The sequence below is a fragment of the Lagenorhynchus albirostris genome, chromosome 15 (assembly GCF_949774975.1).
Source record: "Lagenorhynchus albirostris chromosome 15, mLagAlb1.1, whole genome shotgun sequence".
NCBI classification, from domain to species: Eukaryota; Metazoa; Chordata; class Mammalia; order Artiodactyla; family Delphinidae; genus Lagenorhynchus; species Lagenorhynchus albirostris.
The window spans coordinates 72,372,139-72,395,985 of NC_083109.1; the positions used below are offsets into that span (position 1 = coordinate 72,372,139).

Consider the following 23,847-nt stretch of genomic DNA (forward strand, 5'->3'; position numbering starts at 1 on the left):
ACTGCGGGCACTGGGACCATGACGCCCGGGGAATCGACCAACCCACCCAAGTTCAAGTGCGACCTAGTTTATCGTTTCTTACAGGACCGGTTCAAGGTCCTTTAGGGCCCACCGGCCTTATTACATAACTTTGAGACAGACTAAGATGTAATCACTAATGGCAGGCCAGTACGGGCAAAATGCGGCACCTTCTGAAGGCCTCAGTATCCCCATCTGTCAAATGGGCATCTTAAACAGCTAGAGGCCCAAGGAGGATAACGGGAGTTAAACGCTCCCTGCATTACGTGCGGCGCCAAACAGCCTGAGTCACCGTTGTTGGTAGTATTTTTCCACCTCCCGGGCGCCGCTCCCAGCCCACCCCGGTTTCGGAGGGTCCTACAGGAAGCGCCCCCGCGACGCCCGGCTCCACACGCTGACCACGCCCTCTGCGCGCGGCGCCTTGGCCCCGCCCACGAAGGAATTCGCAGATTCGCTAGGCCGGCTCCTCCTCAGAATTATTCGGGCCTCTCTCTACTCGGCTGAAAATCCTCATCGGACTCTGTAGCCATTTCTCCCAGGTCAGAACTGAGCAGTCCTCTGAGTTGTGCTAGTAAGGAAGATCCAGGAAAAGTGGCCCACTCTGCCAACAGGGCTTGGCTAACCCGGCATTATTTTCTTGACTCCACCAAGGCGGTTAAAGGGAGGCAACAGCTGAGGCCAGGACTTGTGGCAAATCTGCAGCCTCTCAGACCTTTGGCCGCGTGAGGAAGCGGCGGGTTAGAGGAGCAAAGGAGCGCGCATCCTGTCTACTGATTCGCCCCGCCCGCCTGACGAATCTGCGCCTGTTCAACTCGCCACTCAAATCTCCCCAGCTCTGGCTGGCCTCCTCCCCTCCGCCCCGCCCCCTTATCCTCAGGGATTAGTCGCTGCTTTCGTCGCCGCCGATTCGTCAAGGACCCCAGGCCAGAGCAGCTGGATAGCCGTGGTGAAGCCCACTCTCCGGGGGATGCGGCCAATCTCCAGGCTCCCTGGGCCGCAACTCTTGAGCCTTACAGCGCGCCGGCCGAGGCGAAGCCGCTATCTTCGGCCCCGTGGGTCTCCCGGCGGCGCCCGTGGCGAAAGTGCGAATACAGAAGCTGTGCCCGCTGGGCCTCGCGCAGGTGGCGGTGGTGTTTGGTGCGCGCGCCGGGGAGGTGGTGGTGGGGGGGCGCCGCCACCGCCACCGCTGCGGGGCCGGGTCTCGCGCTGTCGCCGCCGCCGCCACCGCCTCGCGCCGCTGAGGTGCCGCGCGGGGTGGGGGGAGGGGGAGCCGCTCGCCACGAGCGGGTGAGTGGGGCCGCGCCGCGCGTGCGCGGAGGTGGGGGGGCAGAACGCGCCGGGGCGGGAGGAGAGAGCAGCGGCGCGCGTTCCCCCCACCCCCCGCCCAGATTCGGGGCCGAAGCCGGGTCTCGAGCTCGGTCTCGCGGTGTTTCCAACGCCCCGAAAAGGTGCCACCTCTTGGCCAGAGGATCGGGGCGCGGGGACGCGAGCCGGTGTGTGGGAGCCGGAGCCGGGCTTGGCCTGGGCCGCTGGCCGGTGAGGAGGCGGGAGGGGGCGGGGCCTGCCAGGGGGCGGGGGAGGGGTCTTGTGCCGAGGCCAAGTGGGGCGCGCGCTAGGGAGAGCGGGAAGGTAAGGGGGCGCGAGATGGGCCTGGGGCCTTGAGGAGAGAGTTGGGAGGTGGAGAGAGAATGGGGTGTTGTGGTGAAAGAAGGTACTTGGGAGAAAATCTAGGGGAGCCTCGGGTCATGGTGAGGTGTGGAAACTGGGGTGATGGGGATACCTGGAGTCGGGGCTAGTCTGTGAGGGGCAGCAAGGGAGGCAGGCCTAAGTCCTGAGCCCCCTTGCGTATTCCTCTTTCCTGACAGTGTAAATGAGCAAAGATGGATCAGGAAGGTGGGGGAGATGGGCAGAAGGCCCCGAGCTTCCAGTGGAGGAACTACAAGCTCATCGTCGATCCTGCCTTGGACCCTGCCCTGCGCAGGCCTTCTCAAAAGGTGTACCGATACGATGGAATCCACTTCAGTGTCAACGTGAGTGCCCCAGGCTTTTCCTTACCATCTAGGGAACTCAAGCCCCATTCTCTGTTACCTCTGTTCAGCACCTAGAACTCCCATACCCATAGCTTGCCTTCTTTAAAGTGGGCAGCCAACACCCAGCTCTTTTGCATATGGGTCTCCAAATGGGCTCTAGAGCTCAACACTGATTTCACCTTGAGTTGTCTTTCTGTTTCTGCTTTTCTTCCTAGGACTCAAAGTATATACCAGTGGAAGACCTCCAAGACCCCCGTTGCCACGTTAGGTCCAAAAACAGAGACTTTTCCCTCCCAGTCCCTAAGTTTAAGGTACGTGTCTGCTAGTCCCCTGGTGTGGTGGCCCTTGGAGGTGTGGAGGATCCATTCTGGTAGTCCAGTCTTAGTGTAGTGTAATAAAAGGGGGTTTTCCAATGAAAGGATCACAGCCAGATCTAATAATCTCTGAGACTGTGAGATTGAGTTGTTCTGGACAGGAGGTGTGTTTATTTTCTAGAAAGATATAGGTGAGGTGTCTCAAGCAGGGGTGTTAACTTTTTGAAGGATGAAGACAGGTCTAGCTGCTGCACCTATCACTGTGTACTTCTAGACAGCACATAGCAAAACAGTGCCCTGTGTGTCGCCCCAGTTTCTCAGTTAAGCGGAGTGACAACACCAGGGACTCCACCCCTGGAGTCCTCTGTTCCTCGCCCCTCCTCCGTCTCGTTTCCTCAGAGGATTCCCACGTCCCTGTCCAGGCAGGAGAGTCATCAGGACTTGGAGCACTGGTCCTAGGAAACTGGTGGTTCTTATTCTCCTTCGCTAATTCTTTCTTCTTCTTTTTTAAATAAGTCACTTGTGGGATTCTCTCATCCTTCTTTTTTCACTTTGTACACTTGTCCTGGACAATCTCTTTTCCACCCACAACTTTGACTATTACTGAAATGTTGATGACTTCCAAACCTCTGATCTGAGCCAAGATCAGTCTCTTGAACCCCACACTTATACGCTTGCTGGAGGGACAGCTCCATCTGGAGGCCCCATAGAAACCTCAAGCTCAAGAGATGTAAAACAATTATCTTCACCCCTTTAGTCCTACTCTTCTTTATATTTTCTTTTTATTGATGAATGGCAACACTATCTACTCAGCTGCCCAAGCTAGAAACCTGGGAGTCGTCCTATGATTCTTCTGTCCTTAATGTGTCACCAAGTTGTGCTGACTCTTTTTTCTAAACACGTCTCTTTTTACCTTAATTTTTCTATCTCTGTTGCCACTCCTTTAATACAGACTTGTATTTATTTCCCCTGGCTTCCTCGCCTCCGTTCTCCTCTCCATTTTATTGCTGTCATTTGTCTCTGGTTTTACTGTTCTTTTATTTTTATTTATTTATTTATGTATTTTGCGGTATGCGGGCCTCTCACTGTTGTGGCCTCTCCCGTTGTGGAGCACAGGCTCCGGACGCGCAGGCTCAGCGGCCACGGCTCACGGGCCCAGCCGCTGTGCGGCATGTGGGGTCTTCCCGGACCGGGGCACGAACCCGTGTCCCCTGCATCGGCAGGCGGACTCTCAACCACTGCGCCACCAGGGAAGACCTGTTCTTTTATTTTACTTTTGCTGCCAAGTCCACGTTTTTTGTGCATTGGTGTGTATGATCATTCATCTGACCAAGCCTCATCTCCTGCATGCCTGTGTTCTGTCCTGCCACGCACTTTGCAGTTTCTAGGCAATGCCATGTTATTTTATAGTTTTCTGCTCTATAGGTCCTGTCGTTTTGGTGAACTCTGGTTTATCTGAAAAGCCCAGTTTGAATGACACCATCTTTATGAATTCTTTCCTGCCTCCAATCTGAACAAAGGTTTCCTTCTCTGGGCTCCCAAACACCCTGTCTCCACCTTTGCTGACACTTGTTTTGTCATGTTGCGATTGTGTGTGTCTGTCTTGTCTACTCTTCTGAATAGGAATCTCTTTTTTTCACATTTTTGTATTCCTAGTGACCAGTCGTTGGTAATGACTTAGTAAGAGCTGAACTGGTGAATTATTTCCATATAACTAGTTCTTTCCATGGAGATTTAGTTTTCAGTTTGTGCGTTTCTTTTCCTGGTTCTTGTCATTATTCTGTGGTGAGAAGAATTCAGGGAAGAGAGGGGTCAAGACTGATGTATCCCTTGTTGGGACCCCCTTCCGCATTCCCTTGCCTCGTAGTTTCCCAGTTTTATCTCTCTTGGCCTCATGGATCTCGCTAAAATTTCCCAAAGGGCAAAGGAGCAGTGGTCAGTATTGAGACCCTGGACGTAACTACTGTCCTTTCCGCAGCTGGATGAATTCTACATCGGACAGATCCCACTGAAAGAAGTGACTTTTGCAAGACTGAATGACAACGTGCGGGAGACCTTCCTGAAGGACATGTGCCGAAAGTATGGTGAGGTGGAAGAGGTAGAGATCCTTCTTCACCCCCGTACTCGCAAGCACCTGGGCCTAGCCCGTGTGCTCTTCACCAGCACTCGGGGAGCCAAGGAAACAGTCAAAAACCTCCACCTTACCTCCGTCATGGGCAACATCATCCATGCCCAGCTCGACATCAAAGGTGAGTTCTCCATCGCCTGCTGCCCACGGTTGGGCTCTGGCAGAGATGGTACACGCAAATGCCTATTGGGGCCAGGCAGGTGATCAGGTTCATGATTTCTCATCTGAAACCTTTGGGCCAGGTGTGTTTCTGATATCAGAATTTTACAGAGAGTTTATGGTACAGATATGGGTTTTGTTCTGTTTTGTTCTTTTAACATTTATTTACTTATTTACTTATTTATTTTGGCTGCTGCCGGGTCTTAGTTACAGCACGTGGGATCTTCCTTGCAGCATGCGGGATCTTTAGTTGCGGCATGGCGGGCTCTTAGTTGCAGCATGCGGGATCTAGTTCCCTGACCACGGATCGAACCCGGGCCCCCTGCACTGGGAGCGTGGAGTCTTAACCACTGGACCACCAAAGAAGTCCCCAGATACGGTTTTTTGTGTATTGTCTTTGGCAGGGTTGGAGCAGCACCCTTTAGTCTAGTGTATGACTGTATTTACAAGAAAACTTATGAAGAGTCACACTAGGTAGGATGAATAAGAACTATAGTAAATAGCCTGATACCAGGTTTTGACGCCAAATTCTAAAAACACGAGGTATTGAAATTTTGGATTGAGAATTAGGGACCTGTATAGGTGAGTGAAGCAGTCTTGGCTTCTGTGCTAAGGAGCAGTAGGGAGGGGTGGGGACTGTGGCATACTGTCTAGTGGCATCGGAAGGAGGCAGCTGTTAGTTGGCATTAGCCAGTTTGTAAGTGGGAATGAGGACTAACATAGATAGTTTTTCTTAAAGCCAGAAATCTAGGTTCTTGTGTGAAATCTCCTGGGTTTTAAACGTTGCATTCCTCCCTTGCCCTTGCCAATAGTTTTCAGTGATTGTGTGGGGCAAATAAAACACAACGGTGGGCTGCCTTCAGGCTGCCATTTTGCAGCTTCAGTTTATAAGATGAAGAGGATGGTGGGATGTAGCATCAGACGACTGGGTTTGAATTCTAGTTTTACCACTTTGTGCAGGTTAGTTTTCTTTAAGCCTATAAATTAAAATAGGGGTTCGGATGCTTCTCTCTCCTGGTGATCATCCAACATAGTAACGCACATTAGAAGTATTTTTGTAAACTGTGAAATGTCACCCAATACGTTGTCTGTAGTAGTTATTACGTAGAGATGAGGTAGAAGAACTGAAAGCCCCAAACCCAAGACTCCAAGAAATCTTAGGAAGCTTGAGGCCCGAGAAAGAAGTGTGGGGACGTGAAATCAGAAAGGAGTTGTTTCCTCGATCTGACTCTCTTGGTTCCCATTTTCCTCCCTCCAGGACAACAACGAATGAAGTACTATGAACTGATAGTCAATGGCTCCTACACCCCTCAGACGGTGCCTACTGGGGGCAAGGCCCTCAGTGAGAAGTTCCAAGGCTCTGGTGCAGCCACTGAGACGGTGAGAAGCTTGTGGTTGCTTTAGCCCTAGCCACATGGGCCCGGTGCTTAGATGCCAGAAGCAGCCTTTGGGAGGTTCTGGACTTCACTGTTAAGTATAGGAAGAGCCAAGGAAAAGAGGCCTAGCTTTTTTCAAAAAGCAGGGAATTGGGGTTCTTGGTTTGGTGAAGGGCATATGGTCAAATGGTGCTTGATCTCTTTTCCTTTCTCCCTGCTCCACTCTCTCCCTCCAGACTGAATCCCGCCGCCGCTCCTCCTCCGACACAGCTGCCTTCCCAGCAGGCACTGCTGTGGTGGGCACTCCTGGCAATGGCACCCCCTGCTCCCAGGACACGAGCTTCTCCAGCAGCCGACAAGACACCCCATCTTCCTTCGGCCAGTTCACCCCACAGTCCTCCCAAGGAACCCCCTACACGTCTCGGGGCAGCACCCCCTACTCTCAGGATTCTGCCTACTCCAGCAGGTACAGCGGAAACACCCTCTGGGACCCCCAGATTCTGGGAGCTGCCACTGGGAAGAAGAAACCTAGAGTCTCTAAGAGGGGGTTGGGAGTAATTTGTCTTAGTTTCTCTGGATCCAGCCAACAAATCCCTGTCCTCAGGGAATTTACTCTCTAGCTAGGAACTTAGTAGCGTGTAGATCTTCCTTTGGGGGCAGCGTAGAGGGGTTTTGGGTACTGACAGCGGGGCAGCGGGGTTGGGGCATGCGGAGCTGAACCCAGCTAACCCCTCTGCACGCTTTCTCCAGCACCACTTCAGCCTCTTTCAAGCCCCGGCGGTCAGAGAACAGCTACCAAGATTCCTTCTCCCGCCGCCATTTCTCTGCGTCTTCAGCCCCCACGACCACCTCTGCAGCCGTCTCCGCCACCACTGCGGCCACCGCCGCATCCTCCTCCTCTTCCTCCTCGTTGGCCTCGTCCTCTTCATCATCTTCTTCTTCCTCATCCTCTCATTTTCGTGGTTCTGACTCAAACTACCCAGCATATTATGAAAGCTGGAATCGCTACCAACGCCATGCTTCCTACCCACCCCGCCGGGCAACTCGGGAGGAGCCCCCTGGGGCACCTTTTGCTGAAAATACAGCTGAGCGCTTCCCACCTTCCTACACCTCCTACTTGCCCCCTGAGCCCAACCGGCCTGCTGACCAGGACTACCGGCCCCCTGCCTCAGAAGCTCCACCCCCAGAGCCTCCAGAACCTGGTGGAGGCGGGGGTGGTGGGGGGCCCAGCCCTGAGAGGGAAGAAGCTCGGACCTCCCCCCGCCCAGCCTCACCTGCCCGTTCCGGCTCTCCAGCCCCAGAGACCACCAATGAGAGTGTGCCCTTCGCTCAGCACAGCAGCCTGGATTCCCGCATTGAGATGTTGTTGAAGGAGCAGCGTTCCAAGTTTTCTTTCCTGGCTTCTGACACCGAGGAAGAGGAAGAGAACAGCACCACGGGCCCTGGGGCTAGGGACACAGGGAGCGAGGTTCCTTCTGGGTCAGGTCACGGGCCCTGCACGCCCCCTCCAGCCCCGGCGAATTTTGAGGATGTGGCACCTACAGGGAGTGGGGAACCAGGAGCTACCCGGGAGTCACCCAAAGCCAACGGACAGAACCAGGTGAGGTTGGGTTGGGGTCAGCCAGGGGAAGTCCCTGGGATCCAGGAGGCAGAGTTGGGAGAAGGAAGGGAACTAGGCAAGAGAACAGAGATTTGAGGAAAAGCCCAAGGAACAGGCAGTAGCTTTCTGTGACCGTCCTCTGCACTCCTACAGGCTTCTCCATGCTCTTCTGGAGAGGACATGGAAATCTCCGACGATGACAGGGGCGGCTCACCCCCTCCGGCCCCAACACCCCCCCAGCAACCTCCCCCTCCTCCCCCTCCTCCTCCCCCTCCCCCTCCGTACATGGCTTCCCTTCCACTTGCTTACCCTCCCCACCAGCCTGCCTATCTCCTCCCACCCCGACCTGATGGGCCACCGCCCCCCGAGTACCCCCCACCTCCTCCGCCACCCCCCCACATCTATGACTTTGTGAACTCTTTAGAGCTCATGGATCGACTTGGGGCTCAGTGGGGAGGGATGCCCATGTCCTTCCAGATGCAGACCCAGATGTTAACTCGGCTCCACCAACTGCGGCAAGGCAAAGGATTGACCACTGCCTCAGCTGGTCCCCCTGGTGGGGCTTTTGGGGAGGCCTTCCTCCCATTCCCGCCCCCACAAGAGGCAGCCTATGGCCTACCATATGCTCTGTACACACAAGGGCAAGAAGGCCGAGGGGCATACTCCCGGGAGGCCTACCAGCTGCCTTTGCCCATGGCAGCCGAGCCCCTGCCCTCCTCCTCAGTCTCAGGAGAAGAGGCCCGGCTGCCTCCCAGGGAGGACGCAGAGCTGGCAGAGGGCAAGGCCCTGCCATCGGCAGGCACCGTGGGCCGTGTGCTGGCCACCCTAGTCCAAGAGATGAAGAGCATCATGCAGCGAGACCTCAACCGCAAGATGGTGGAGAATGTGGCCTTTGGAGCCTTTGACCAGTGGTGGGAGAGCAAGGAAGAGAAGGCCAAGGTGAGGGCCAGTGCCTGGGACTGGGGAGACCTGGGGCTCCACTGGAGGGAATAGACCTCCGGCTTCTTCAGGCTATACAGCTCAGAATAGGGAAGAGAGGTGATTGGGGCAAGTGGAGAGAGAGACTGTGGGCACTCGGTGGCATGCACAGCTGGGCCCAGGGGAGTTGGGGGGCACACAGAACAGTAGAAGAAGCAGGAGTCTGAGAGTCAGAAGAGCTTTCTCTTGGATCCACTGCTTCCTTGTGGTGGACGAAGCTCTTAAATCTCTCTGGGCATCAATCTGCAGGGTCTCCATTTGTAGCGTGGGAATAATAGTAGCAGCTTCATAGGATTGATGGACTGAATGAGCGGACTTTCGAGAAAATGCCTGTACAGGGGCTGGTGTGAGGGAGGTGTGGCATAGATGTGTGTCAGATGGAGAAGTGAGTAGATGCATTTCTGTATTCCCGGGGCCTGGGAGTAGTTCTGAGGCAGGAGGGAGCGCCTGGGTTCTGGAGCTTGGTCCCCCTACTGCCTGCAGCCATTCCAGAATGCAGCTAAACAGCAAGCCAAGGAGGAGGATAAAGAGAAGACAAAGCTCAAAGAGCCAGGCCTGCTGTCCCTGGTAGACTGGGCCAAGAGTGGGGGTACCACCGGCATCGAAGCCTTCGCCTTTGGGTCAGGACTGCGAGGAGCCCTGCGGCTGCCTTCTTTCAAGGTACCCAGGATTGTGATCTTGCCTAGTTGCGTGGGGAGAGGGGGTTAAGGGGGGCTTCCTTTCCTTGGAGTAAGGGTGCTTGGGAACCGTGAGTGTTTGGGTTTTAAAGGGCACCATCTCTTTTCATCTCCCAGGTAAAGCGAAAAGAGCCTTCGGAAATTTCAGAGGCCAGTGAGGAAAAGAGGCCCCGGCCTTCTACTCCAGCCGAGGAAGATGAAGATGGTGAGTGGGAGGTCAGGTGAAGCAGAAAGGAGGAAAAAGGCTGCTTCGATTCTGATAGGAAGGGAGGAGGCAGGGATGAAGGGGTGAAGGTGTCTTGAGGGCAAGGAGCCAAGTGAAGATTTGGAACAGGTTAGAGTAAAGCAGTTCTTTGAGATGTGAGAAGCTTCAGGTAGGGTTATCCCTGGATTTTAGCTGTGGTTTTTATTTCTGGTATGCTGACGTAAGTTTTCTGTGTTTCACTTTTTCCCCATAAGAGAGGAATAATCATGAGGTTAAAACAGGTTTTCTACCCAAGGTTACTATCTAATGCTTAAGCACTCTTACACCCTTCCTACCAGTTTGTTTAAGTTTGAGCTATAGGTTGACAGCTTCTGTGGCGGAAAACTTCCTTATTGAGTGTGATCTGCTTCCCTGGAGACCCGTTGGCCTTAGTACTATTTTCTTGGACCAGACATAACAAAATCACCTCCCTCTTCCACCCATCGCAGAACAAGATGAAAGATAAAATGGGTGCAATGTGTTTAAAACTGTATAAAATGTGAAGTAAAATGTGCAGTTTTTATGTTTCTCTGCTGAGCTTCAACTTCTTGTCTGTAAAATGAGGTCTGTGTTGTGGGACTGTGAGAAAGGTCAGTGATGGTGTGTGCAGAGCTCCTTTCACAGGATAGGGCAACTCTTGCTGATGGTAAACTGCACTACTCATTTGGGCCTAGACGCTGAGCGAGAGAAGGAGGTTGGAGAGCCAGGACGTCCGGGGACCAAGCCCCCAAAACGAGATGAAGAGCGAAGCAAGACCCAGGGCAAGCACCGCAAGTCCTTTGCTCTGGACAGCGAGGGGGAGGAGGCATCCCAGGAGTCCTCCTCAGAGAAGGTGAGGAGCTGAGGCACCCGGTCCCTGCCAGGAGCCTACGTCCTGAGTTCCTGCTGCCATAGCCAGCTTCTCTCTGGGCTGGAGCCCTGGTAGCTGTGCTTCCTGGAGGACCAGTTGTCCTTCTTCTGTTAATTCCCCTTTGTCCCTTTCCTTAAGGATGAGGAGGACGAGGAGGAAGATGAGGATGATGAAGAGCGTGAAGAAGCCATGGATGCTGCAAAGAAGGAGACAGAGGCATCAGACGGTAAGCACGCACAGAGTACAGTCAAATTTTGGGGAAGGAGGGACTCAGCCACCTGTCCAGCCCTTTCTGAGCCCATGTAACCTGCCTGCTGGATTGATTGGCCATCTTTGCCTTCCCCCAAAACAACTGCCTTTTAGCCCCATCCTTTGGAACCTTTGGCCCACTGTAAACAATACCCAGAACACTCCCTCCTGCTTACCTCTGAAACATGCTGTCCCCTGAAGACAACCCAGTACAGCCCATTTATTTTCTCAAGATAAGGGGGCTGCATTCTCCTGCTGCCCCACTGTGCCTTTCCCCCTTTGGGCACTGCTCTTCCGTTAAGGCCCGGCCACCGACCTGTGCCTCCTCCTTCCCCTTGCTGCAGCTGCTGGCACCAGACACAGCTCTGTTCTTCAGTGGAACACCTGTCTGTTCCTCCACATTTATTGAGGCTTGAGTACATGGTTCAGTCTCTCTTTTATTCCTTTGCTCGGAAATAGATATCGAGCCCCTCCCGTGTGCCAGGCACCGTTCTAGGTTTTAGGGAAATATCAACGACCAAGACACATGTGGTCCCTGCCTTATTGGAGCTTGTGATTGGTTAAGGGGGGGAGGCGGGGACTTGACATACAAGTGGACAAATAGTAGCACCTCAAGTAGAGATACTTGCTTGAAGAAGATGAACTAGCGTAACGCGGTAGGGAGTGACAGGGTCAGGGAACAGGGGAAAGGTGGACTGTTTTACATCTGATGGTGAAGGGATGCCTCCGAGAGGTGCCATTTCAGCAGAGGCCAGAATTATGAGAACGGTGATCTGAGAGCCTCTTGCTCAGGAAAGCAGAGGGCGAGGTCATCTGCTGAGAGTGAGGGGTGCAGACCCTACACATCCACTTGGTCACCAATTCCTGTCCGTTTTACCGCTTCAATGTTTCTTGAATTTGTCACCTCCCTTGTTCCTGCTCTCTTGCCTTTCTCACTCAGAGTCTGCAGCAGTTTTTTTTGTTTGTTTGTTTAATTAATTAATTTATTTATTTTTGTCTGTGTTGGGTCTTTGTTGCTGTGCACGGGCTTTCTCTGGTTGTGGTGAGCGGGCTTCTCATGTGGTGGCTTCTCTTGTTGCAGAGCATGGGCTCTAGGCGTGCGGGCTTTAGTAGTTGTGGCACGTGGGCTCCAGTAGTTGTGGCACGTGGGCTCCAGTAGTTGTGGCACGTGGGCTCCAGTAGTTGTGGCTTGTGGGCTCTAGAACACAGGCTTAGTAGTTGTGGCGCACGGGCTTAGTTGCTCCATGGCATGTGGGATCTTCCTGGACCAGGGCTCGAACTGGTGCCCCCTGCATTGGCAGGCGGATTCTCAACCACTGTACCACCTGGGAAGCCTCTGCAGCAGTTTTGACTGTTTTCCCCATTTCTGTTTCCATCCCTCTCATTTCAATCCATTTTCTAGCCTGCTGATGGAATCTTTCCTAAAATGCACACCTGACCCTTTACTCTCCCCCATTAAGTCTCTTCCTGGCTCCGTGTCTTCCACAGGTGACTTCTCAGCCTGATGCTTTAGGCCATTTGTGATCTAGCTCCTGTTTATCTGTTCAGCTTCATCCTGCCATTCTCCAGACCCCTATTCGATTATGTTCCTCCAAGACTCTGAAATTCTTAATTTCTTAGAGCCCTTCCAATGTATTACCACTCCCAGAGGCATAGACCATATAACGTTTTCTAAGCTTATTTTACCCTGGAATCCTTTTTCAGAGTCTGTTGTCCAGGCAGTGTCTATAAGACCCACTTTGGGAAAAGCTTTGGTGGTTAGGGCAGGCTGCTTGCCAGTCTCCAAGGGCACCATCTTCTCTTACCTTTGACATCCCCACTCAGCCCCCGCGTCTGCTGGGCGGACTCCTTGTTCTTCTTGACTTCAGCATCTCCTTCACAGGGATGCCTTCCCTGACTTGATCAACCAGGCAGAATCCAGGGCTTCCCTTTGCCTGTTCCACTAGCCCTTCATACTGAAGTTTATCACACTGTGGACAGATTGGGTGCTTCTCCAACTCCTTGAGAGTAGGAATCCCCAGCACCTAGCACAGAGCCTAACACATCCCTAGTAGTGAGTCAGTGAATGAACCCACGGCTTGACCAAGTGAGGGGTCTTCTCACCTCGCCTGATTCCCCCTTCTGGATTTCCAGGCGAGGACGACGAAAGCGATTCGTCCTCCAAATGTTCTCTGTATGCTGACTCAGATGGTGAGAATGATAGCACATCGGACTCTGAGAGCAGCAGCTCATCCAGCTCCTCATCTTCTTCATCTTCATCTTCTTCCTCATCGTCCTCCTCATCATCTGAGTCCTCCTCTGAAGAAGAAGAGGAAGAGGAGCAGCCAGCAGTCATACCCTCAGCATCATCACCCCCCAGAGATGTCCCCGTGCCCCTGCCAGCACCTGCGGAGGAGCCTGAGCCAGAAAGAGTTGCAGACTCCCCAGTCACACCTCTCCCCGAACAGAAGTCTCCAGCAAGACCTGCAGGTAGGTGGTATGGAACTGTTGTTGTAGTCTTTGTGTATGTGTGTGTCTGTCTTCATGGGAACAGTGTGGTTGACGTTTATTAATTGTATGCAAGTGTGTGACTTTGTTGGAAAACATACAAAATTGGATGGAAGTCACTATCTCCTGTCACTCCTCCCTTGGAGACATTTATGTCCTAACACACTCAAACTGCACTGCCATAAACAGTTTTCAGAGTTAGACCAGGGTGTTTGGCTACTAAAGTAAAACGGAATGATCTTTTCCCAAATAAGTTAAAGAGAGAATTCCCAACTTAGTAAATTTCTCCTACCAGTTTTTCTTAAGCCTATTCCTTAATGTGTAGTATATACCTGATTAAATGGTCAAATTGGATAGATAATAACTATTAACAACATAAACTCAGAACTTAATTCTGTCTTTGCTTTCCTTTGTGGATTTGTACATTCAATTGTTATTTTATATCACACGTGTAATGTATCTTGCTGAGTGAACTGTTCCTTCAGGCAATAGATACTTATTTATTGAATCCTTACAGTGGGTGCAAGGGATGTGATGGTATGCACAATAGGCACTGTTTTGACTGTCATGATGCTTACGGTCTATAGGGAGAGACAGTTTAATCTTTACTTAAGAAAATCTGTGACTACAAACTGTAAGAGCCATGAAAGAAAAGTACAGGGTACTCTGAGAACCTGAGCATGTCTGTGAGGAAGTCTTCTCCGCGGAAGCATCATTGGGCTGAAATCAAGCCAAAGCAGGCGGGAGGGTGTGATTAGCATGTGCAAAGGCCCCAAGGCAGAGTAAGTGGCATGTTGGGAGACAAAAAAGAAAGCTCATCTTCTGGAGAGCTGAGAGTGAGGGGGAGCTGGGGTGGCCTAAACTGGAGAGATTAGCAAGGGCTGGATCATGCAAAATGAGCAGGCCACACTAGGAATTTGGGCTTTATCTTGAGGGCAGTGGAATGCCATCAGAGGACTGACGTGGTTGTATTTGTGTTTTGAAAAGATGCAGTGCAGAGAAAACTTGGAGAGGGGCCAGAGTTTGTGCAGGGAGATTAAGAGGCTCTTGCAGGAAGTAAGGCAAGCAATGGTGGTAACTTGGAGTAGGTTGCTCTTATGGTGAATTAACTCAGTTTTCAAGTTATCCTTCAAAGATGCATGTGGCCTTCCAGAGATCTCTCTCGAACATTATTGAGAATCCATGGTCTGAGATAGGCAGTGAGCACAGGAGGACCTCCTAGCACTGAGGCGTTCTCTTCTGGCCCAGAACCCATGAGAGAAGGAGTCGAGGTTCTGATTAATCCTAAGACGCCTCTCAGTCTCTTCGAAGTCAATCGGTGGCAGAAGAGGGGACAGCAATCTCAGTACTCTTTCATTTTCAGGGTAGGAAGAAAAAGTGGGATGTGATCAGATTTGCATTTCAGAAAGATCATTCTCACAGGAGGGGGAGGGATGTGGAAGAGGTAAGGAGGGAGGTGGGGCAGCTAATGAGACGGTTTGAAAGGATGCAGGTAAGCGAAGGGCCTGAACCAAAGCCAGGGTGGTTACAGTGAGGTGCGGGGAGTGGAAGTGGGGATGAGGGTTTCAGAGAAATTTAGGACATAGAACCACTTGGTTAAACTACTTCGAGAACCAGAATTTGGAAGAAGGCTGATGCATTTAATTGGGGTTGAGTTTCGTGTCCCTCTGGGACCTCCAAGTAGAAACAGTCAGTGGGCTGTTGGATCAATAGATCTGAAGCTCTACACCTGAAACTACCACAACACTGTTAATCAACTATATTCCAATATAAAAAGTTAAAAAAAAAAGATTGAAGCTCTAGAAAACAGTAGGCTGGAAATGCGATAGGTATTTGAAAGTATGGGTGTGAGTACACTTGTGTATACCTTGGAAGGATGTATGGAATGAGAGAAGGGGGCCAGAGGCTTAATTGTCTTATAAGAGATAGGGGGGCGGAGTGGAGCCAGAGGAGGCTGGAAAGGAGTGATCAGAGAGGTGGAAGGAAACCAGGGAGCTCGGGTTTTCAAAAGGAGGGAGTGGCCTGTATTGGAAGGCCACAAAAGGAAAAGCATCTGTTGGATTTGTTAGTTAAGAGGTCACTGGTGACCTTATCAATTTCAGTAGCATGGCTCAAGTTAGGGGGTGTTAAGGAGTGAGGGCAGGTGATAGATAACCAGTCTTTTGGAAGGGTAAGCTACTCTTGCGAAAGAAGACAGTTGAGGGGTGGTACTTAATGGTATTAGTTAACGTTAATTGAGTAGATCCCACGTGCGGGATCCCATGTGCCAGCCCTAGCATGTTGCAAAGTTGCAAATTTCACTTTCTCATTTACTCCTCACAACATCTCTGCTACTCCCATTTTACAGATGAGGAATTTGAGGCTTAGTGAGTTGTTCAAGGTTACCCAACTGGAATTGGAGAGACAGCAAGAAAATGCAGGGTTGGTGGAGGGTTACCTTTTCAAAGTACGTGAGACTGGAGTGTGTTCATACACTGAAGGGACGAGGGAGCTGGTGGATGGGTCAGGAGAGAGAGGAATCCTTGCTGGAGCAGCGCACCTGGGGGGGATGGACCCTCTAGGTCAGATGCAGATCTCTCCGTGAATGGGGAAGCAGGGAGTTGTGGGGTTTCAGCCGAAGGCCTCCTTTTCCTCTCTTCAGTAGGAAGGCAGGACATTTCTGAGCATGAGGGGGCATGAGTGGAGTAGAAGCCTGGAGTATGAGGAGGGTGGGGAGTGAGGATGAAAGCTGACTAGGATCGCCAGCAACTCAGAAGCCCTGCTGAGGCTGGGGGTTGGGGTGAAGGAGGAGAGAAGGCAGGTGGTTGGGTGGATTCCGGGTTAGGGGTCTACAGGGTGGAAGTGGTGGAAGGCTGCAGAAAGTAGCTTGAAAGGAGAGGACGAAGCAAGGGCCGCTGTGGTCTGGGCACGACCCAGAATGAAGTTAATTTAGGGGGAGGGTGGTGGACTAGAGGGCGGGGCGATAGAGGATGGGAAATTGAACAGGTACAGTGGGGTGAACTGAAAGGACCTGGGGAACTGTGGTCAGAGTGTCACCGTCCAACGTGGAGGGGGTGACAAGGTCGGGTGTGTGACTGGTGGAGGGTAGCTGAGGATGAGTGAATGTGAGAATCTGGCAAACAGGTGGACTATCAGAGTCCCTTAGGTAGATGGCAGAGGTGGGAGAGGAGAGGAAAATTAAGGCCGGTCCCTTGGCTTTTAGAGAGTGGTAGGGAAAACCGAGCTACCAAGGACACAACTGGATAGAGGCCTGTGTGGCCCAATGGCAGGAGCCTAGGAGAGGGCTTGTCTGGTAGATCCCAGGGACAGGGGCCTGGACACCTTTAGGACTTGCTCTTCTGTCTTCCCCTCTGATTCATCCCTCTCTCCTGCAAATGGTCTTCCTTCTCCATTCCATCAGAGGATATCTGCCCCCACAGACAGACTCCCTCCTGTCTTTTTTTTTTTTAAGATTTATTTCTATTTATTTATTTATTTTGGCTGCACCGGGTCTTAGTTGTGGCACTTGGGATCTTCACTGCAGCATGCGGGATCTTTTACTTGTGGCATGCGGTCTTAGTTGTGGCATGAGGGCTTCTTAGTTGCAGCATGTGGACTCTTAGTTGCAGCATGCGTGTGGGATCTAGTTCCCCGACCAGGGTTCGAACCCGGGCCCCCTGCATTGGGAGTGTGGAGTCTTACCCACTGGACCACCAGGAAGTCCCACCCCCTTCTATCTTAGAACCTTATCCTTAGGGAAGTTTCTGGTTGGGCTGGCTTGGGTCATTTAGCCATCAGTTAATGATGGCCGGGGCACAGGGAGGGAGTGGGGTAGGTCATGCCGTAGAAACAGTGGCTTCTGGGAGTTGTGTAGACTGGGCAGGTAACCTGAAAGTTGCCTCCCTGAATGATGAAAGGCCCTGCCAGCTTTCCTTCAGGACGGGGAGCAAAAGGGAAGTCTGTGGGAAGAAGCTGAGTCGGGGGTGGCGGGTGGAATTTGTTCTCAAGGCCCAGGCTTCCAGAGGGCCCAGTGCGCTAGGTTGGGAGGATGGATCAGAGGAGAGGTCTGCCCCAAAGCGCTGGAGAGGAGAGGATGTGAGAGGACTCCTAGGACCTGGGGGACCGGGGACCAGCACCTGGGACCTCACTAGCTTCAGAGCGTGGGTTTCTCCTGGCTGAGAGCCCAGGGGTGTCCAGACCCTCGGGAGACAGGAGGCTGAGGGTGTGTCGGTTGAGGCAGTGGACACATGTTGATCACTGCCTACTCAGGCCAGGCCTGGTGCTGGCTGCCCTTAGCTCTGTGGGTGGTAGGGCCAGACCTGTAGCCGCTGAGTCCCAGGCTAGGAGGTCCAAAGCAGCGAGGGGCAGTGGGTAAGACCCCGAACTCAACCCAGGCTGCCCTGGGATGCAGGTCTTGTTCTGTCACTTGCTAGCTGGGTGACTTTGGGCAGGTTATCAGCCTCTCTCTGTCTTGACTTCCGTATCTGTAAGAAGGCATTAATAATAGTACTTACCTCATAGCATCGTTATGAGAATTAAGTGAGTACTTACTGTATGTGAAAGGCTTGGATTGGTGCTTGGCACAAAATTCTAGCTGTTAATCTGCTGCAGCCAATTTGAAGATGGCAGTTGAGAACCACCAGCCTTCTGGTTCTGAGAGGAAGATGTTACCAATGTCTGAGGAAACTGGGGAAGGCTTTACAAAGGTGGTGTCATTGAGCTGGGTCCAAAATCTGCGTGTGGACTTTCTGGGTGGGCGAAAGGAGAGAGGCATTCCGAACAAAGGGAACCATGTGAGCAAAGGGCCGGGGGCCTGAAAGGCCATGCCTGCTTGACTGGCTAAAACCTAGGATGAGAGGGCAAGGCTGTGGACCGGTCATGGGGATGGGTCAGGTCTGCAGGACAGGGCTGGGCCCTGGGGAAAGGGCTATGCATGCCTTGAGCAATGTTCAGACCCCAGCACTCAGCAGCAGGCCTGGGGGTGTCCACAGAGGGAGGATTTGCTCCCCGTCCCTGTTAGCTGGGGAGAGACAGCACTGCCTGCTCCTCATCCTTGGGACCTCAGCTTCACCCTCAGCTTCTTTTTATTTATTTATTTATCTATGGCTGTGTTGGGTCTTCGTTGCTGCTCGCAGGCTTTCTCTAGTTGCGCTGAGCAGAGGCTACTCTTCGTTGTGGTGCGAGGGCTTCTCATTGCGGTGGCTTCTCTTATTGCAGAGCACGGGCTCTAGGTGTGCAGGCTTCACTACTTGCGTCACGCGGGCTCAGTAGTTGTGGCTCGCAGGCTCAGTAGTTGTGGCTCATGAGCTCTAGAGTGCAGGCTCAGTCTTTGTGGCACACGGGCTTAGTTGCTCCGCAGCATGTGAGATCTTGCTGGACCAGGGATTGAACCCATGACCCCTGCATTGGCAGGCGGATTCTTATCCACTGCGTCACCAGGGAAGTCCCACCCTCAGCTTCTTGAGGGGAGACTTCCTGACCCCTTTCTCACTTGGGCAGGTCCACAGTGCAATTTTATAAAATAGTTTAATGAAAAGATTCAGTTTCTTACGTTGTATCTTTTTCACCTCACTGAACAAAGAATATTGTTTGTAGTCAAAATAATGGATGCTTTAATTCAGATCTGGACAACTGCATCCTGGTTATAAAATGCAGCTGACAAAAGGTTGTCTGATCTCTGTGTCCAGTTGTTGGATGTGGTTCTGTCACCGCCAGGCTTGGTAAAAAGACTAGAGTCCAAGTGTGTGTTTCCTTTGAGCCCCTACTCGCGCCCTTCAGAGATCGGCTGCACATGTGTTTCATGTGATTGTCTCCATCGGACTAGAAGTTCTGTGAGGGCAGGAGTGTCTGTAGGGAGCTGAGGAGTGAGGGCAGCTGGGGTGTGGACTCCCCAGGGAGGCTGGCCAGGTTCTTGCCGGTAGCGAATCTGTGATGACGTTCGGCCGAGAAGCTGACCCTCTCCTTTTCCCCGTGTGCTTCCCTCCCCAGGTTTCACGGAGGAACCGCCCCCCAGTGTGCCCCAGCCAACCCCAGAGCCACCGGCTGGACCCCCGGCCCCTGCCCCCCGCCCCGACGAGCGCCCCTCCTCTCCCATCCCCCTCCTGCCCCCACCTAAGAAACGCCGGAAAACCGTCTCCTTCTCTGCGGTGGAGGAGGTGCCGGCCCCAGAGCCTCCCCCCGCTGCCCCACCGCAGGTCAAGTCTCCCGGCCCCGCCTCCCGCAAAGTCCCCCGGGCCGTGGAGCGGACCATTCGCAACCTGCCCCTGGACCACGCGTCTCTGGTCAAGAGCTGGCCCGAGGAGGTGTCCCGAGGAGGCCGGAGCCGGGCTGGAGGCCGATGCCGCTCCACCGAGGAAGAGGAGGCTGAGCCAGGGACAGAAGTGGACCTGGCCGTGCTGGCCGACCTGGCTCTGACCCCAGCCCGACGCGGGCTGCCTGCCCTGCCCACTGGCGACGACTCAGAGGCCACAGAGACATTGGACGAGGTGGACCGCCCGGGCCCCCTGCTCAGCCACATCCTCCTGGAGCACAACTACGCCCTGGCTGTCAAGCCGCCACCCTCCACGCCGGCCCCTCGGCCCCTGGAGCCAGTTCCCGCCCCTGCAGCCCTCTTCAGCTCCCCGGCAGACGAGGTCCTGGAGGCCCCTGAGGTGGTGGTGGCTGAGGCAGAGGAGCCAAAGCAGCAGCAGCAGCAGCAAGAGGATGGGGAGGAGGAGGAGGAAGAGGAGTCGGAGTCATCGGAGAGCAGCAGCAGCAGCAGCAGCGACGGCGAGGGGGCCACCCGGCGGCGCAGCCTCCGCTCCCACACCCGGCGCCGGCGGCCGCCCCCGCCGCCCCCGCCCCCGCCCCCCCCCACCTACGAGCCCCGCAGCGAGTTTGAGCAGATGACCATCCTGTATGACATTTGGAACTCGGGCCTGGACTTGGAGGACATGGGCTACCTGCGGCTCACATACGAGCGGCTGCTGCAGCAGACTAGTGGGGCTGATTGGCTTAACGACACCCACTGGGTCCATCACACCAATATCCTGAGCCCCGGAGGCTGGCCTTCTCAGGACAGGGAGGCAGGCCCGGGGGGGCGGGAGGGCTTCCCTGCGGTCGCTCAGCCAGGCACTGTCCTGCTGAGATCGTTCCTAGGGTCTGCATTGGCCTCCTTCCCTGGCCAGTTCTCTGCCATGTTCAGCTTGGGTATTTATTTCTCCCCTGGCTACCAAGCCACCATTGCTCTCTGTTTCGTGCCTCTTTTCTGCCTCCCAGAGATTTTGTGGCAGGAAAGGTGGGGTCTAAGACTTATTTCTCTCCATCTCTCTGTCCTCACACTGAGTATGCTCAGGACCTCCAGCTAAGGTCAGTCGCCCTTTCCTTGGGCTGGGACTGCGGGGGAGAGAGGAGCGGAGCCCCAGGGATCTGGCTGGTGAGGACCCCGTTCTCTTCCTTAACACCCTGCACTCACCAACCTGAGCACTCCGAAACGCAAGCGGCGGCCCCAGGACGGGCCCCGCGAGCACCAGACAGGCTCGGCCCGCAGCGAGGGCTACTACCCCATCAGCAAGAAGGAGAAGGACAGGTACCTGGACGTGTGCCCCGTCTCGGCCCGGCAACTGGAAGGAGCGGACACTCAGGTGAGGCTCTGCCCTGGTACCTGCCCACTGGCGGCATCTTCTTCCCATTAGTTCTCCTGTCACTTACCTCCTCCCTGCCCTGCACCTCACAGGGGACTAACCGTGTGCTTTCGGAGCGCCGTTCTGAGCAGCGGCGGCTCCTGAGCGCCATCGGCACCTCTGCCATCATGGACAGTGACCTGCTGAAGTTAAACCAGCTCAAGGTGAGGAGTAGGGACTGAGGAGGGAAGGGGCGCCACTGGAAGACAGCGTTGTGGAGCCCCCTAGGGGTGGGCCGGCGGCGAGTGGCCGGAACACCCTCCTGCCCCGGAGGTCTGAGGAGAGGCAAGCAGCAGCTAGGTTGAGGGGGACGTCCAGCAGCACAGTCTGCCTTCCGCCCTCTAGTTCCGGAAGAAGAAGCTCCGATTCGGCCGGAGCCGGATCCATGAGTGGGGGCTCTTTGCCATGGAACCCATCGCAGCTGACGAGATGGTCATCGAATACGTGGGTCAGAACATCCGCCAGGTGAGGCCCCACGCCCAGCCCCTGCCTGACCTGACGGCAGCCTGGGATGCCAACATGAGAACCACCCGGCCCTCGGGGTCCCTCCTGGCTCTGAGACTTAGCCAGTGAAACCTGCTTTTCTTTTTTTCCCTTCCTTCCTTCAACAACTAGTAATGGGTACTAGTAAACTAGATGTAAATGATCCAGCAAGAAACATAAGGATGGTGTTGGGTTGATACGAAAGGCGGTGTTCAGGGAGGCAGGGGAGGTGGGAGCACAGTGATGTTTAAACCAGGGGCTGAAGGATGCTGAGCAACTCCCAGGCCCGGGTGAGGGGGAGGGTGCTCTCCACTGTAGGACGGCACATGCAAAGGCCTGGATGCAGGATGGTCTTAGGTCAAGGAGGTCAGTATGGCCACTTGGAAAAACTAGGGCCAGTGGCAGCAACGTGAGGCTGGAGGGGGCCGGTGGAGGCCGGATGCTGCAGAGTTTGGGAGCCACGTTAATGAGTTTGGACCAATGGCGAGAGGAGAAAAGTTGCTGCGAAGTGTTAAGCAGGAGAGGACTTTGGAAGTTAGTAAGTTCCATCTGACTGCAGCGTGCAGAGAGAACTGGAGGCTGAGATGGCGGGGTGGGGCTGTTGCAGAGATCCCAGCCGAAGGCGGGGGTGGCTTGGACTAGGCAGTGGGTCCAAGGTAGCAGGAGTCTGTGGGTCCAAGGTAGCTGGCAGGACCAGGCAACGAGTTGGTTCTGGGGAATGAGGGCGAGGGCCAAGGCGAGATGGTTTCTCGGTGCTGCCTTTAGCAGCTGGGAGTAGGTAGGGCTGCCAGTGAGATAGGGAGCAAGGAGGAGCGGATGTGTGGTCAAGATGAGCTCTTGTCAGGACATGTGAAGTTGCAGTGACCGGGGGACATCTACCGGGTGTCGCCCAGCAGTTCCACTGAGGTGGATTTGGCTGGAGATGGAAGTTTGGGAGGAGTTCCCGCCACTTAGCTGGCAGTTGAAGCCCTGGAAGAGAGTGAGTTCACCCAAGGAGAGTGTGCAGAGGGTTTATCGTCCTGTTTTCTGGGAAACGAGGTCCTCCCTCTACCCAAGAATGTGGGCCCTGGCGTGGACAGCAGCAGCCGTGGGCGCCTGTTTTGGAGAGAGGGTCCTGGGAGAAGGGATGAGTAGGATTCAGTCCGTGAAACGGCCACTGTCATCTCAGGAACCGACCCAGTCCCCACGGGCTGTCCCGTGGGCCAGGCAGACACTCCAGGAGGAGACAGTGACCACTTCTCCTGCCCAATGGCCAGTGCAGACTTCCCTGGGGTCCTGTGGGTGACTTTGTCATAACGGCAGACAAAGGTATTGGGAGGTGGGGGTCCTGGAAGCAAAGTCAGGAGTCAGCACCTTGGGGTAGCAGGTACCAGAGGGAGAGCTGTGGATCCAGGACAGGCCAGTGAGGCTCCCAGGGTGGCAGCTGGGAGACTGTCCAGACCCCCCATCACAGGGTCTGGTGGGGTCAGGCCTAGCCCGGCAGGAAGCTGAGGGGAAGCCCCCTGACCATCGCACCCTGTCCTCTATTAGATGGTGGCCGACATGCGGGAGAAGCGCTACGTGCAAGAGGGCATTGGCAGCAGCTACCTGTTCCGGGTGGACCACGACACCATCATCGACGCCACCAAGTGTGGCAACCTGGCGAGGTTCATCAACCACTGCTGCACGGTGCGCAGGGGGCCGGACTGGGGGGAGCGGACGGGGCAGGGGCCGAGGGGGCGGCGTGACTCACGCTGACCTCTTCCTGTAGCCCAACTGCTATGCCAAGGTGATCACCATCGAGTCCCAGAAGAAGATCGTGATCTACTCCAAGCAGCCCATCGGCGTGGATGAGGAAATCACCTATGACTACAAGTTCCCGCTGGAGGACAACAAGATCCCTTGTCTGTGTGGCACCGAGAGCTGCCGCGGCTCCCTCAACTGAGGTGGGGCAGGACTGGTGCCCTCACCCCTATTTATTCCCCTTGGTGCCCTGAGCTCCCAGCCCACCCAGCCTTAGTGGGCTCAGCAGGGCCCACATGCCCCATCTCCAGATGTGGGGTTGGGGGGCCCCGAGCCTAGCGAGGGAGCCTCAGTCCCTTGAGGCAACTTCCGCTTCCCTTCTTGCCCCTGCCCACCCACCCCGATTTTTTTTCTTTGCGGAGAAGAAGCTGTAAATGTTTTGTAGCTGCCAGCAGCTGTTTCCTGTGGAAACCTGGGGTGCCGGCCTGTACAGATCCTGTTCTTGGGGGGGCTGCATAGCCCCCTTGCTCTGTGTTAATGGGGACTTCCCCTCTGTGCCCTGCGTGCACCCCTCCCCAGTTTAGGGGTCTCTAGGGGCAGTGGCCATGTTCTCCCCCTGGAGGGGGGCCCTGCGCCCCCAGTCCTGGGGACTCTGTGCCTGGAACTCTGCCTCGTCTTTTGTTCCTGCCAGACCCTGTGGGTCACCCTCCCACCCTGGTGTCTGGAAGCTCCGGCTTCGCCAGGCCCGGATGGTGGGGGGCGGGCCCTTCCTGTTGGGCTGGACTGTACATATGTTAATAGCGCGAACCCAACGCCACATTTTTATAATTGTGATTAAACTTTATTGTTACAAAAGGGCTTTGTCAGTATCTTTGGGGAACAGCAGGGTGGG

General features: G+C 54.3%; 1 protein-coding gene across 3 annotated transcripts; it reads left to right on the top strand.

The window, feature by feature from the left end:
- The first annotated feature begins 541 nt into the window (after positions 1-541).
- On the top strand, positions 542-23,810 carry SETD1A (SET domain containing 1A, histone lysine methyltransferase). Of its 3 annotated transcripts, XM_060123378.1 has the most exons (20): positions 542-557; positions 670-1,100; positions 1,884-2,048; positions 2,264-2,359; positions 4,341-4,611; positions 5,908-6,029; positions 6,262-6,491; positions 6,776-7,625; positions 7,779-8,564; positions 9,087-9,263; positions 9,398-9,485; positions 10,199-10,356; positions 10,513-10,600; positions 12,757-13,092; positions 19,078-20,112; positions 20,539-20,711; positions 20,804-20,914; positions 21,096-21,215; positions 22,764-22,901; positions 22,984-23,810. In XM_060123378.1, exons 3-20 carry the CDS (start codon positions 1,899-1,901, stop codon positions 23,155-23,157), a joined length of 5,103 nt encoding a protein of 1,700 aa, XP_059979361.1. In that variant the 5' UTR covers positions 542-557; positions 670-1,100; positions 1,884-1,898; the 3' UTR covers positions 23,158-23,810. The 3 variants fall into 3 exon arrangements, with proteins under 3 accessions (XP_059979361.1, XP_059979360.1, XP_059979359.1); XM_060123377.1 differs by lacking the exons at positions 542-557; positions 670-1,100 and adding an exon at positions 1,211-1,305; XM_060123376.1 differs by lacking the exons at positions 542-557; positions 670-1,100 and adding an exon at positions 1,382-1,554.
- The last annotated feature ends 37 nt before the right edge of the window (positions 23,811-23,847 follow it).

Coding starts and splice junctions, on each gene's coding strand:
- SETD1A (XM_060123378.1), top strand. CDS start 1,899: ATGGATCAGGAAGGTGGGGGAGATGGGCAGAAGGCCCCGAGCTTCCAG. Junction 9,486..10,198: donor AGCCGAGGAAGATGAAGATG/GTGAGTGGGAGG, acceptor ATTTGGGCCTAG/ACGCTGAGCGAGAGAAGGAG. Junction 22,902..22,983: donor TCATCAACCACTGCTGCACG/GTGCGCAGGGGG, acceptor CTCTTCCTGTAG/CCCAACTGCTATGCCAAGGT.